At 41.5% G+C, this 15,174-nt stretch overlaps 1 protein-coding gene across 3 annotated transcripts in view; it reads right to left on the bottom strand.

Moving 5' to 3' along the window:
- Bphl (biphenyl hydrolase like) overlaps window positions 1-15,174 on the bottom strand; it is a 32,642-nt gene that overhangs the window by 3,370 nt on the left and 14,098 nt on the right. The window contains exons 4-7 of one of the 3 annotated variants that reach the window (XM_074082978.1): window positions 14,370-14,523; window positions 8,600-8,731; window positions 4,954-5,077; window positions 317-427 (exon numbers count right to left, since the gene is read on the bottom strand). In XM_074082978.1, the coding sequence (XP_073939079.1) occupies window positions 325-427; window positions 4,954-5,077; window positions 8,600-8,731; window positions 14,370-14,523 (513 nt within the window). In that variant the 3' untranslated portion in view covers window positions 317-324. The remainder of the gene's footprint in view (window positions 1-316; window positions 428-4,953; window positions 5,078-8,599; window positions 8,732-14,369; window positions 14,524-15,174) is intronic. The other 2 variants (XM_020183387.2, XM_074082979.1) reach the window with 2 other exon arrangements.

Genomic DNA, 15,174 nt, shown 5'->3' with positions numbered 1-15,174 from the left:
TATACACTGTACTTGATAAAAAGCCTTAGGAATGTTCTAATTGTGTGCAGCATATTAAAGAGATCCTCCAACTCAGGGGAGCACAATTAATTTACATTTGTTCACTGACAGAAGACCTTTTCTTAAGAAAGATTAAGAAGATTGCAAGAGTCTTCTCTTAAGAAAGGCTTTGCAACCATGGGTAAGAGTTGTCTAGAGTCAGACTTAATTTTGTAAGCACTGGCTACTTGTTTGAAGTGAATCCCATCTGATCACAAATGAAGTCTAGAGCTGACTGCCTCCCATCCACCTGAGCCATCCGGGTAGGGAAAGTCACCTGGGACATTAAGAGCAGGAGCCCCCAGGCAGTACATGATCCAGAAGTAGACATTGCAGCAGGCACCCTTCCCATGGTATATACCTCCTCCAGTAAACTGGCCTTGCTTTTCTACAGAGCAGAAAAAGGACCTTAGTCACTGGTGTGAACCTGGTTTTCCCAGGTCAACTGCTGTCGCTCCAGCTAGTATACAACTCCCATAATCTGCTCCAGAGGGTTGGGGCATCTTATCATTGGAAGCCACTTTTGAAGATCCCAGGAGGCTTCAGAAAGAGGCCCTTTCCTCCCTTCTGCCACCCAGAGAGAGGACAGCACCTAGCCTACTACCTAGATGTCCCTCACTGCCAAGCTGCCAGCACACCATCCAGTAAACCCCAAGACCAAAACCTCTAGAGAGAGGTTTTGTACTACTCATTCCTTCCTCACTATGATAGTAAATATCTAACAACTTGACCGGGCTTCAGTGTGCCCAGAAATTTGGTCAAACAGTATTCTGGTTGTGTTTCTGGTTGATATTAGTATTTGAATCAGTAGACCAAGTAAAGCAATTGCCCTCCCTGATATGGGTGTGGGTGGGGCTGGGCCAATCTGTTGAAGGTCTAAATAGAACAAAAAGGCTAAGAGAGAGAATTCCTCCTGCCTGATAGCCTTCAACCTGGAACATCAGCTTTTCCCAGACTTTGAACTTGAGCAGAATCAGTGGCTCTTCTTGGTCTTGAGTTGGCCAGCTTACACCATCATCTCTCCTGGTTCTTAGGTCTTTGGACTCAGATTATAGCCCTGCCATTGGCTCTCCTGGGTCTCCAGCTTGCTAATTCACCCTGTAGATCTTGGAATTTTGCAGTTTCCATAACTCCAAGTGTCAATTCCTCGTAAGTTTTTGTACACACACACACACACACACACACATTGATAGTTCCGTTTCTCTGGAGAATTTGAATATTATGGTTTGGATATGAAGTGTCTCCCAAAAGGGCTCCTGTATTGGGGGTTTAATTCCTAGCTGGTGGCACTATCTTGGGAGGTTCTGGAGACTTTGGGAGATGCAGTGTAACTAAAAAGAAGTGGGATACTGTGGGGGAGGGGTATATCCTTGGTGGCTAAATCTTTTCCCAGGCCCTTCTCTTTTTCTATGCTTCCTGTCCACCATGAGGTGAAGAAACTCCTCTACCACAAGATCCCACAACCATCACGTTCTGCCCAAGTGCATGGGGCCAAGAGGGCATGGAATGAACCCTCTGAAACTGTGAGCCAAAATAAATCTTTCTTCCCTTGAGTTGTTCCTGTCAGGTATTTGGTCACTGAGACAAAAAAAAGCTAACTGACACACCTAAATACTCATCTACTAATATTCATAATGTGCTAAAGTTGGGGCAGAGGGCAGGATATTTCACAGGATGCTCCCTAAGAACAGTATAATTGACCTAGCTGTGCAGTCACAACCCCTTCTGAGCTAGCCCAGTCCTACTGCCTCCCAGGGCCTATCCACCCTGACCCAAAGATATAATGAGTGCCAACCTCTGCTAAGGAGAATGCTCTGAGAGCAAGCTGGGGCTGGTCACACAGGGATGCTGTGCCGGTAACAGGGGCGCCCACAAGAAGCTGATGAGCTACACAGGTAAGAAGCCCCATCAGTACTCTGAACATGAAGAGGCCCCGAGGTGGGGGCCAGAGCAGAAGGACCCAAAGAGCAGGGCCTGTTCTTGTCACTGCTGAAATCAAAGCAGCTCTCATTGTGTGTTTCATATCCCAGATGTCTACACAAGAGTTTCTTAGGGGGAAGGATTCAGCTGCCTGAAAATAGTTTGAAAACCACTGAACTTGAATGATCTGCAAGGCCTCTTTGCTTCCAAGTGACTCTATGATTTCTCTCCCACAATGAGAGAAAACAGAAAGGAAGGAGACAAATCAACATAAGCTGGAAGTAGGTCTCCTACTGAGGAAGGAAAGGCAGGTTGGTGCTTGTGTTATACATGATATGTCAAGTTCATCAGAAGCTTGCCACACTGAGCTGCTTCCCTATTGTCAGATGGCATGGTGTACGAATCACAGTATGATTTTGGAACTATAGGAATCCAGCTTCCTTTTTCACATAAGAGGATAAGCCAATCATGTTCTAGGTAGGTTCCTCCTCAACATACAGGGTCTTTTAGCAGAGGAAGTGGAAAATACAGGCCAGTTTTAGACAATCATTGGTAATAACAATTTACCTTCAACCCACTTGTTCCAAGAAGACTGTTGTAAGAAAATGATCTTCCATAAAATAGTCTTCTGGAATGATTAATATGCGCATTTCTCCCATATTGATGTATTCTGTTGCTAGGAAATGGATCTGGGACAGAATTCCTAAACTAAACATTCCTGCAGATTGACTTTTTTTTTTTTTTTTTTTTTTGGTGGGACTGGAGTTTGAACTCAGGGTTTTGCGCTTGCAAAGCAGGCACTCTACCACTTGAGCCACAACTCCAGTCAGATTGACTTTTATTGAATTATTCCCTTTAAGGGAGCACAGTGTACAAAAACCTGTCACTTCTGAGATGTAAGATGAGTAACCAGGCCACCTAGCATATTATTCCAGGCATCAAACCATCACACTAGGAGCCTATTTGTGAGAGGCAGCTGTGCTGCAGTGTAAATGCATGATAGGAGGACGAAACAATCCAGGATTTGTGGTTTACAGCTATCCAACCTGAAAGATCACCTGACATCGAGAAGCCTTGATTTCTCATCTGTAAAAAGCATATGTTTTTCATAAGTTTTCAGTGAAGTATAATTAGGTATTTTATGTAAAATGCTTTTTAAAATATAAAATGTTGTATGGAAAACCACATTGTACAAAAATATATAAAAGTAAATTAAAACACAAAGACTGAGATTATATAGAACTTTTGGAATGATTAATAAAAAGTAATTTTTAATTTTGTGCCACAAAATTATAATGTTTGGATTTTGTAGCACAACCATGAAGTAGTATTCTAGTTTCATTAAGGTATAGTATAAATAGTATAAATCAATTTATAAACTTCTAGCAAAAACCTCTGTGTCCATCCACAGTGCATTTTTGTGCGTGTGTGTTTGGTACAGGGGTTTGAATGCAGGGCTTTGTATTTGCTAGGCAGGCACGCTACTACTTGAGCCACATCTCCAGACCCACAGTGTAACCCACTTTTCAGTGTAATCCATGTGTTCTAGCCACATGGATTATGTGCTATGTATGCTGTGTATATTTTTTGATTGATGGTTGAATTGGTACAGGAGGCAAAGTATGGAATAGAGATGCCTTTTAATTTAAAGAATGCTCTCTTTACACACACACATACACAAATTGAGAAGGTTTACAGTAATTATATCTTGCCAGAGAATAAGAAACATCCCCCTATGTTTAAATACTCTTAGAGAAACCCACTGTTAAAATGTACTGTGGAAAAGAATCATTGGGAGGCAGTAGAACTGTCTGGGAGCTGCCTTCCCTGCTACATAGCACAGCTTTAAGGATAGGGACTACAAAGAAGGGTGCTGAGCAGTCCTGGCCCTCAACAGGCACCAGGAACAGGCACAAGGGGTGAAGGAGGGAGGGAGGATTTTCTTAAATTGCTAAGAAGTCCAATTTCAAAAGAATTCCATAGAATTCCAAAGACTTCTGAGTAATTTAGAGATGTTGGGAATTAACATGCAGTCTCTGAAGGGTCAAGGCTTATTTGGATGTTCATTTTCTAATATATTTGTTTAATAATAAAAATCAGGCCACTGATCTCCCCATAATACCTCATTCTCATCTCCAGGATATGCATCCGTGGCATGTGAAGGAAAAAGGAGCTTATTCAATTCTGAATTTCTATCCTGATAAAAAGTACTAGAAAAGTTGGCTCCAAAGTATTTAAAACATAAATTTCTATTTCATACAAAAACTGATGAGATTGAATGAATAACAGAAGTTCTGCTGACATATCATATAAGGTTTTCTGATGTCCAAGGATGGCTGGCAGAAATAAGGATAAAAAGAGCTAGTGAGATGAACCTACCATTTAATCTAGTGAGCCATCCCTACGGCTGGGTACTACTTTGGTGTGTACACATTTTAGGCTGAAACAACATGAAAAATTTACAGCTTAATTTTAAGTGAGAAGAACTAAAATGATTTAGAGTTGAATGTAGAAGATGAGTATATCCATGCACAAAAATGCAAATGATGCTAGTATTTAAGTGGGTGGCAAGCAATGGAAAATTTGTTTTCCTGTCCTGATTTTATATTTTTTGTTTTTTTGTTTTTGGGCTGGGCAGGTAAAAACCAAAAAAAAAAAACTAAAAATTCCCAAATTACATGAAATTGCTTCAGTTAATAACGGCTGGTACAAATCTAAACTGTCATCATGTTATAGACCTTAGTACCCATTATGCATTTGTCCTTCATAATAGTAAGACATTTATCAGAGTAGCCCTTGCCTTCTAGCCACTGGTTTCCCACAGATCAGGGTTCCTGTCCTCCATGTTACTACAGTACCCTAAACACAGTGATACAATTGGCCCAATGGGGGTATGCACCCTAGAATCCCCACTTCTACTTCTTTTCCCTCATGTGGCTTCTCTCATTCATTCCAAAGCTTTGGGGACAGGGGTGCTGAGGTGACTGGATTTACCGTGAATCTTTCACATGCTTGTGTATGAAGTCAGCATGAAAACGCGGGACTAGAGGATCCTTCTCTCCGTGTACAATTAGGGTGGGGCACTGAATCAGGGGCAGCAAGTGCCGACAGATGTTACCTAAAAGACAAACAGCACGGAAATCTACCTTAGCATAACCCTTCCACAGGGTGACAAAGAAACAGAGCTCACAGGGTTACACTGATAGTTTGGATCTGTAATGTGTCCCAACTGCCATGAGTTAAAGGCTTGGTTCTCAGAGAGGTGCCATTAGGAAGTAGTAGAACCTTTAAGAGGGGGTCTTGTGGGAAGTCCTTAGGTCACAGGGCATGCCCTTCAAGGGGATTGTGGGATGGCAGCCTTCTTCCCTTTTGTTCTGCATTGTATGTTGTAAGCAGTTTTGTTCAGTCACTTGTTCCCACCAGTAACACCAAGCAATGGGACCACTTGATTATAGACTGGAACTTCCAGAACTATGAGCCAAAATAAATCTTCTATCTTATAATTTAATTATCTTAGATAATTTAGTGAGATGGAAAGCTCACTAAAATATGCCCCTCTCTAGATCTCAATTTCCCTGTCTGTGAAAACAGGTTTGGGTTTGGGGTTCCTTCCAGCTCCCAACCTTCTTGGGGTTTTCATCTCCATATCTGTGCTCTTTTTTATTTTTAAGCTCTACTAGTAAACAAAAGCTTTGATTCAAATTCATAATTCATGTAAAATGGTAGGAAAATCAAACAAAGAAAACCCCACAACTCTTTATATCACACAGGGGCAGCCCATCAGCCACTGGGAAGACACCTGACACTGGAAAGCTTTTCCCTGAGGTCACATCGCAAATGGTCATGAAGCCCAGCCCACCCTCAAGGTACATGGTCCTCACAATGGCTGCTTTTCACTGCTAGCACTCCTTTTCACTCCTGACTAACACACCTCTGAGAGACACTGAGAACAGCACTTCTGAGGCACTGATAAGAGTCTAGGTTCCAGGCTCCTGGCTCTGAAATCTTGGTGGCTCCTTAACCACTAGAGCTTCAGTCTCGAACAGGAATAGTCATAGTTCCCAGCAGTTGTTTCAAGGCTAAACAGAGCACCACAAGGGTTCTGGGCATCCATGAGGCAGGCTCCTTCCTCCACCCTCCTCCCATCTCTGTCCTGTATCAAAAGAAAAGTGGTGTAGCAGCACTAGCTGGGAGGCAGACATGCAGGGCTGCCCACTGGGCACCAGGCCTCTGTCCTCCTCTTAGGCTGGTGGTGGTTCCCCACCAAATAAGCAGTGACTCGTTGACCAGGGAAATACTTCTCTAGGTCTCTGAAGCTTCCGTCTCCTGTCCCTGGAACAGCATGCACCTACCAGTTGTATAATTAAATGATGATTACAAAAGCCAGCATTCCTGAATGCTCACTGTGCACCAGGAACTATTTAAAGCACCGCATAAACCCTTATAGTACTTACACATTTTACCTCACTTGGTACCAGCAATCATTTGTAAGGAGTGCTTCTGTAATAACTGTAACAGCAATCATTCATGAAACTTTACGTGGCACTACACCACAACTGCACATCTATCACCCACTTAAGCCCTCCACAACTATATGAGGTAGGTATTAGCATGTTCAGGTCACAGACAAGAAAGTGAAGTGCAGAACACTGATAGCAAGCTACATGGCAGAGCCAAACTTCAAATCCAGACCATCCTGATTCCAAAACTGCAATTAATCCCTATGCTAAACCAAGTATATATGAACTTCAGTATACAATTATGAAAAAGGACTCCTGACAAATTAATTAGCATGGGAGGGGGATAAATTGTTCAGTCTTGCTGTGAGATGATTTCTACACGGCTAGATCGTCTACATTGTGACGTAATTTTTTTTGTTTTTTTTTTTGGAGGGAGCACTGGGGCTTGAACTCAGGGCCTCACACATACTATGCAAGCACTCTACCTCTTGAGCCACTCCACCAGCTGATGACATAGTTTTGAAATGCTGATTAAACTAATTTTGTCTTCGGTCTTCCTATCCCTTTGTTGCCCTCTTCAGTGAAGTATAAAAGTCTGCATTTTTCAGTGTAAATTCTTTAATAGAGAACTGTCTCAAAGATCACTTTGTTTTAGAGTAGAGGCAAGCAGGTTTCAAGAACTTGTTTCTATGGGCAAATAATTGCATTTGAACAGGATCACAGTAAGGCATATATATACTATTTTGAACTTAAAGTCCTTTTTGTTGTGAAAGTTTTGTTTGTTTTTAGTAAGGGAAGTAATGGAGTTTATTAAAGATTATGGAAAAAGTTACAGACAGCCATGATGGGACAGGTATTTGGAGGAAGCAGAGAGAGAAAAAAAAGGGCTCATTGTGAAAGTTTTGATATGACAGATGATGTGTGCTAGAAATGACTACCAGATAGATTAAATTAGTCCTTCACTCACAAGCATTCTGTAATGAATGTCTCCAAGAGTGAATCATCTATTCCTTCTGTTATTATTAAAAAAAGAAAAGAAAGAAAACTGAGAGATTCTAAACATAGCTTGCTACAGTTTGGATCTTAAATGTCCCCCAAAGGTCCATGTATTGAAGGTCTGTATACTGGAGTGGCTCTTTTGGGAGGTAGTGAAACCTTTAAGACATGGGGTCTAACAGAGGTCTTCAGATTACTGGGGGTGTGCTCTTGAAGGAGACTATGGAACCTCAGCCCCTTCCTCTTTCTCTCTTTCACTTCTGCCATCAGGAAAGTCGTTTTACTATGTGCTCCTCACATGATGTATTGCCTCACTACTGGCCTGAAAGCAATGCACCTCCCTAATCATGGACTGGCACCTCCAATACTATGAAGCAAAATAAACCTTTTCTCTTATTAAGTCGGTTATCCAGGGTACTTGTTATCCAGGATACTACCAGAAAGCTAACTGACACTGAGCTATATAAAACCAGACTTTAATTCAGAAGTATCTTTAATCATCCCAAGTCTTAAGAATCTTGCTGATTCTTCAGATAAAGAAAGAGAGATAGGCTAGCAGAGTGGCTCAAATGGTAGAGTGCCTGTTTAGCAAGCATGAGGCTCTGAGTTCAAACTCCAGTACTGAAAAAAAAAAAGAAAAGAAAAAGAAAAAAGAAGAGAGAAATGGAGATATGTATTCATGGCTAAGGTCACATAACTTGGTTCTGAAGATGGGAAAGAATTCAATGCTCTCTTCTCCACACTAATTCTGCTGGGGTTGAAGATCATAACAGACAGGGACTTCCTCTTGCTTTGTTCTAGTGAGAGAAGATGAGTAGTGGGGTGACACATCTAAATGGTAAAAAGGGAAAAAGTACTGTCTATATTGCAGTTCATTTGTTTTCTAGTTACCCATTCTTAAATTACAAAGTAGAAACGCAGGCTTCTGAAGAAGAGTTTTGTCATCACACACACACACACACACACACACACACACAGAAAGGCCTGAAGGAAGAAAGAACAGACTACTATCAAAGGCTCAAAAATGTTAATACAAGCCTCAAGTTGAAGGCAGGTTTGCTACACAAAGCACTCGTGCTGCATGCAACACACATCAGTATGTGAGGACAACAGTGGGCTCACTGATCACTGCGGATGCTACAACATCAGGGCGAGGGAACCATTAAATAGTCCATGCCACCTACCATCTGGCAGGTGTTTAAACTGTTTTATGCCATCCACCCACTTTTCACAGGTTTTGGCAAAGTAGTCATACCCATACAGGGTTTCTAGAGGCTTTCTTGCTTTCTCACTCCATTTAGAAACGTCTCGGATACCTGAAAAACAGAAGTGTGGACAAGAATGGGTTTAGTTTCATTATAAGGTACTAACTTTACATATCCCAGGTACAGGGCACCTCTAAGCTTCATGCTCCCTGTCCCATCTGCTTGGAAGGCCTCCCCGTCCCTGCAAGGCTCACTCCTCACATCTTCCAGATATCTGCTCACAAGTCAGACACCCCCTGACCTTAGTACTCACTACTGCTTTGCAGAGTTTCCTACATTCATGGCTCACTTGTCCTGAAGTGCACCCAGGACAAGGGCTTTTGCTTTGTGCCCTGCTATACACTGGGGATAGGCCGGTGTCTCCCACAAAACAGACATACAGAAAACAGTAAGAGGATGAAATCAGACCTACACTGAATACTTTCTGTTAAAGGTGTAAGATAAAAGAAAATATTCCTCTCATGGGGGTCATCTGAGTAGCAGTGGCATTACAGTTATCCCTTGGTGTAGAAGGACCTGGATCCAGGAACCCCCATTGATTCTAAAATCTTGGATACTCAAGTCCCTTCTATAAAATGTAGTATTTGCAGAAAACTGACACACAGCTTCCCACATATTTTAAATAATCTCTAAATATTTACCCAATATAATTTAAATGCCATATAAATAGATTACTGAATTGTTTAAGGTATAATGACAAAAAAACTCAGTAAATATTCAGGCATAATTATTTTTTCAAATATTTTCAACCATGGCTTCTTGAATCCACAAATGCAGAATCTCACAGATACAGATATAGGTACAGACTTCTGGTACATTAAGAAAAATATGCAGATCATTTATTAGAAGTTCTGCTACTGAAGAAATAGGGTGTTTAAACTAACTACTAACTTCAAACTATATTATAGATGATTCATTAGTAGGAAAGAAACGATAGCTAAAAAGTACCTTGAAAATGGTCCGTAAGTTTGAATATAACCGCTTTATTTAAAAGGTTTTTTTTAATTTAAATGAAATGGGGTTGAAGTGAACATAATTTTGTTGACCATGTTGTGACTTATAGATAAAACATGCATTGGTAGAATTCGTGTGATAGTCTTTTGTGATACTTAATTTTTACATATCCCAGTCTCCGTATGTATCTGCATAAACAAAGTGAAAAACAAACTCCTGCTTTGCTCTTATTGAAGGGTTTCTAGGACTATATGTCTTCTCCTAAGATTTAAGTATGTTCATCCTTTGCTTGTATTTTGTATTTAAAAAAAAAAAGAATAAGAACCCCTTACTGTTGAGCATGTTGGTTATTATTTTTTTCTTTTAGGGATATACAAAGCAAGTTATTCTTTTTTCTGTATCTTTTTTCTTTTGTAAACTTGTTTTGTCTAAAAATGGCTTTTATAACCCAAAAAAGCATCCCAAAAATGTGATTACTTAGCTCAATCTTTTCCATACTTCTTTAAGCACTGTGATAAAGATTCCAGTGCTCTTGAGCATATTAACTATTGCTTATTGAGAGTCCTCAATAGGGTGCTAAAGGACACACCTGAAAGACAAGACAACACTGACCAACATGAACTCACATCAAACAACAATCCACACAGAGCTCTGGATGGGGCTCAGTGCCTGGCAGGCACTCAGAGTGTACTCTTGGACAGAAATAACTGAATGGACATAGAGAATCAGCCTGAAATAAAAAACAGAGAGTTGTCCTAGCTATTCAGGAGCTGGAGGTTGGGAGGATTGTGCTTTGAGCAAGCCTGGGAAAAAGTTTTGAGACCTTCATCTCAAACAATTCAAAAAAAAAAAGCTGAGTGCAGTGACACAGCCACCTGTCATTCCAGCTACATGGGGAGCATAAACAGGAGGCTCATGGTCCAGGCCAGCTGAGACATAAATGTGAGACTCTATCTCAAAAATAATCAAAGCATGACTCAAGTGGTAGAGTGCCTGCCTAGCAAGTGTGAGGCCCTGACTTCAAACCTCAATACCACCAAAAAAGCAAAAAACAAACAAGAAAAAACCCAGAATGTTGGGAGAGGGGAAGAGAGAGAGAAGCTGGCAAGATGGTGTGAAGAAAGCCAGTAAAAAAAACATTCCCTATAGAGGTGCCGGGGCAGCTCAGTGGTAAATCACGTGCATGTGTGAGGCTCAATCCCTAGCACCTCTTTCCCCGTGAGATAATGAAATTCCCTGTAGACAATTCTACTTGGGCTATCAGGCAGACCATGCCCATCTGTGAAGGGCCCTCTTGCAGGAGAACTGGATCTTTTTTAAAAAAGCATTCTGATGCCTTGATGGAAGGGAAGAAAGAGAGCTCTGAACACAGAGCAAAGGCAGGAGAGTGACTCCACAGCAACGCTGCTCGAGGGGAAATGCAACCATCAGCAGAGGAGCAACCACAGATCTTCTCAGTTATGCCCACTGTTCAGTTTGTCTTCAGATTCACGTGAGGTGTCTGCACACATGACAGTCAGCAACTTCACTGTGGGGTCCTACTCTGGAGATACTGTTATTCTTGTGCTAAGGAGGCAGTAGGAGGATGTTCACTATTCAAAGCAACACTGGAGATAAACCAGCTGTCAGCAGTAAAAGAATGCACAGTTAAACCCGCCATACTTGTCTAGGAGTGTCTTTGAACTACAATACAGCAATGAAAACTAATGCACTGCAGCTACAAGAAGTATGATGAATGTAAAGTGGAAAAGGCAAGTCAGAACAGACAATAAAGAGCATGAAAGCATTTCCGCAAAGCTCAAAACAAACTGTAGGTTGTTTAGAAATATAAACACATGTGATAAAACTGCTTTCACAAAGGCATAAGGAGGATGTGGAGGGCGCCGTGGCGTAGAGGGTGAGCGGAGAGGAAGCACACGGACACAGCAAGGGTGTTAGTGTGAGCAGTCCTGGGCTCCATGGTGGCTCCATGCACATCACAAATCACATATGCCACATGGGCTGAAGCACACCTGTCAAAATTATACAGGAACTAAGAACAGTTAGGAAAAGAAGTTCTCTCTGATGTGTAGGCCCAGACATCTAAGAACCAAGTTGGGAGCTGGTGGAGTGGCTCAAGTGGTAGAGCGCCTGCCTAACAAGCACAATGTCCTTAGTTCAAACCCCAGTACTGCCAAAAACAAAAGTTAGCCAATGTTCAACATGATTTTTTTTTTTATGGTGATACTAGGGTGTCACCAATATCTGGAGTAAAGAGTAAAAGAGTTAATACATGAAATGTGCTACCTACAGCTCCTCGCATGTAACACACACTTGAAAATATTCTTTGTATTTATATATTTACTTCTGCTGGTTTATTTCAAGAAGATAATTTTGCCCCCAACCATAATTACCACCAAAAATTATGTAGTAATTATGCTTCATAGTTAAGTTCCCAAAATAACTATCTGAATCAAACCGTATACTGATGCAAAAACAGAATTTGGATTCCAAAAGAAACTGATATATTTCTCTTTTTTTGAGCACAGACTCTGTGCTAAACACTGGAAATGTAATGAAGCAAACTTGCTCACTCATCATTATTTAGTGAATGAATCCAGTAAACATTATGGACTAGTTACCACTAATGTGAACTTGGAAGAGAGATGAACTTTGTCTTCAAATGCCTGAAACCATGGATAGTACTGAACTCTACATATATATTTTGTTTTCTATACATCCCTACTATGATAAAGTTTAATATATACATTGGAATGCCTCATGACAATCCTAACCTCCTCAATGGGTTAATCTATTGATTAATTCATAGCTATTAAGAGGCACGGCTTGATTAGAAGAAGTAGGCCATTGTGTCTTTGAAGAGTGTATCTCTTCCCTGGCCTCTTCTTGTCTCTCTACTTCCTGTCTGCCATGAGGTGAGCAGCTGGGCTGTGCCACAAACTCCCATAGCCATGATGTTCTGCCTCACCAGACTCAGCAATGGAGCCAGCTGACCATGGGCTGAAACCTCTGAAACTATGAGCCAAAATCAATCTTCCTTTAAGTTGATTTGCTCAGGTATTTTTTCACAGCAAAAGAAAACTAACACAAAGGGTATGACTACAAGCCCTGCAAATGTTTAGAAGGAAATGAGAGAATACTATAAACTCTAAAAGTATCCACCATCTTTGACAAGAAGTTATAGTAAAAACTGATTCAGTAGAGTGAAGCAAAGAAAGCAGAAGTTTCTTTCAGTAAGTCCAGGGAAAGGACAGAATGGTAATGTAGTAACTACAGGGAAGAGGGGCAACATTTGGAAGGAGGAACCATGCCCACCTTCACAGTCTGAGAGAAAGGGTCCAGTAGAGGGGAGTCACTGGTTCAGGAGAAGTAAAGGCATTCTGGGCCAGAAGCAGTGGATGGCCTGGACAGCAACACAAGTAGAAGGGCTTACTCTGCACAAAAGAGATGTGAAGCAAGGAAAGAGGACAATGACAACAATTAAGAGGACAGACAAGGATTGGTAACTAAATCGCACTTAGTATTTCTCTAAAACATAGGAAGACTATGAAGAACTGAGATTCTTCAACAAGACATGATCACCAAGTAGCTCACTAAGTCATGTGAACTGCAAAACAGCAGGAAAAGACTAGGTTTGTGGTAGCCAGTCCAACTTTTCTGTACAGGACTAGAGAAAAAATTTTCTGGCTTTGCAGGCCAAGAGGCTAGTAACACACATGATAAAGATGCTTGTACCTATGAGGAAAGAAAATGCCTGATCCACCTAGATCCAATTGCCTGAGATGGGCCATCTGTGTTCTGTTGAAACACACCTGGGATGCAAAGCTACCAGCCTCAAGGGGCCCCTGGTGGGTCAGGCTGGCAAGTGGAGGTGGCAGAGCAACTAAGGTCAGTTTCACTTTTTGCTCTAGTAGCCCCAGATCCTGGAGCAATCTTCTCTCCTGAGAGCCTGGCCATCTCAATTTGGGTAGCTTGCTGGAGGCTGAGCAATTCCATGGCTGGGCACCACTGCAGGCTCTGCACAGCAATGCTGGCAGTGGAAAAGAAATGAAAAGGGGGAGTGAGTAGACACCCCAGCTTGGTGTCCATGGCTTACAGAACTGGCTTTTTCAATTTGTGCAAGGCTGCATTTGACCCACAGGCTGCAGTTTGCTGGTTCCTGCTCTAGTGCCTCTAAAGATCTCAAGGAGAAGCTTGAAGGACACCTTAAAAATGCAAGTTGCACAGAAATTCTTTTAACCAAAATACAATGTTTTGTATTTGAATTCAATGCTCCTATTTACATTCACATTTACTTTTTCTTTATTGTTATTATTCTTTGAGAGAGGGTGTCACTATGTAACCCAGGCTGGTCTCAAGTTCATGATCCTCCTGCCTCAGCCTCCAGAGTTCTAGGATTTCAGATGCAGGCCACCACACCCAGCTTTTATATTATTTTAAATGAGATTATGAATAACACTTTACATAGCTCCCTCCTTCCCTCAAGTTCACTATCAGTGGTGTAAAGGTAACTACTGCTTTTCCTGAATCGTACAAGTTTCACTTCTAGAAATAGAATGCCATCTAATTCCAGACTGGTTAAATTATATGACTTTCTTGAGAACTCATTATTCTTTCAACCTGAGAGATAAGAACTGTGTGGATGAGATATGACTTGTCAACACTTATCACAGTAAGAGATGAGAAGAGGAAGAAGAAGGATTGTCATCATACATCTCTGGTTTGCAGAACTTACCCTGATAAATCCTGTCATCTTCATCAGTGACATAGGCATTCGCTCCCCAAATCACCATCTTGCTGATGTAAGATGGGTATTTTGCAGCAGCAATGAGAGCAGTGATGCCACCGTCACTCCAGCCCAGCAGAGAGACCTGCTTAAACTGCAGTGCCTGGGATACACAGCAGAGATTACTACTTGCACTGCTAAAGGAACCAAGTCAGTAATGATCCAAATAAATACAGGTGCAGGGTCTGGAGAATCAATTAGTAATAAAAGAAAAACCCTAGAGTCTTCCACTTGAGACGATGCTGCTTTCCCTCAATTAGCTGTGGTATAAAAATAATAGTCATAAAAACTTCAGTACATAGCATTGTTTTGAATTACGTGGGAACTATTCCTTCTAGTTGGATTAAATGACAAGGAACAGAATCAGTGGGGATCAGCTATACTTTGAAATGACAAGCACTGTGTGTCTGTGTGTGTGTGTGTGTGTGTGTGCATACATGTTCCCATGCAGGCCTGAACAAGGCTTTGAGAGAGATTCTGTGGAGGAAGACATAAGGGAGGGCATCTGGTGAAGTCACTGACTGCAAATGTGGGAAGAGATGGCTGGAGATAAGGCAGAGGAGAGTGGCAGCATGGGGAGGCTGGGTAAGACCTCAGGTGAATTAACCAGGGTTCTCAAAATGTGTTTGGCAGTGAAAACGGACATAGCATCTGGGAGAAACTGCCTAGAGGTAAAATAAAATGACTGAGAAGATTAAAGCAGTAACAAGTACTAGTCCAAGGCACTTGCTGATGGGATATATGCTGACATAAC

Source organism: Castor canadensis, chromosome 8 (genome assembly GCF_047511655.1).
Source record: "Castor canadensis chromosome 8, mCasCan1.hap1v2, whole genome shotgun sequence".
Lineage (NCBI taxonomy): Eukaryota > Metazoa > Chordata > Mammalia > Rodentia > Castoridae > Castor > Castor canadensis.
Note: the sequence above shows the minus strand (reverse complement) of the source record. Positions and strands in the feature narration are given on the sequence as shown.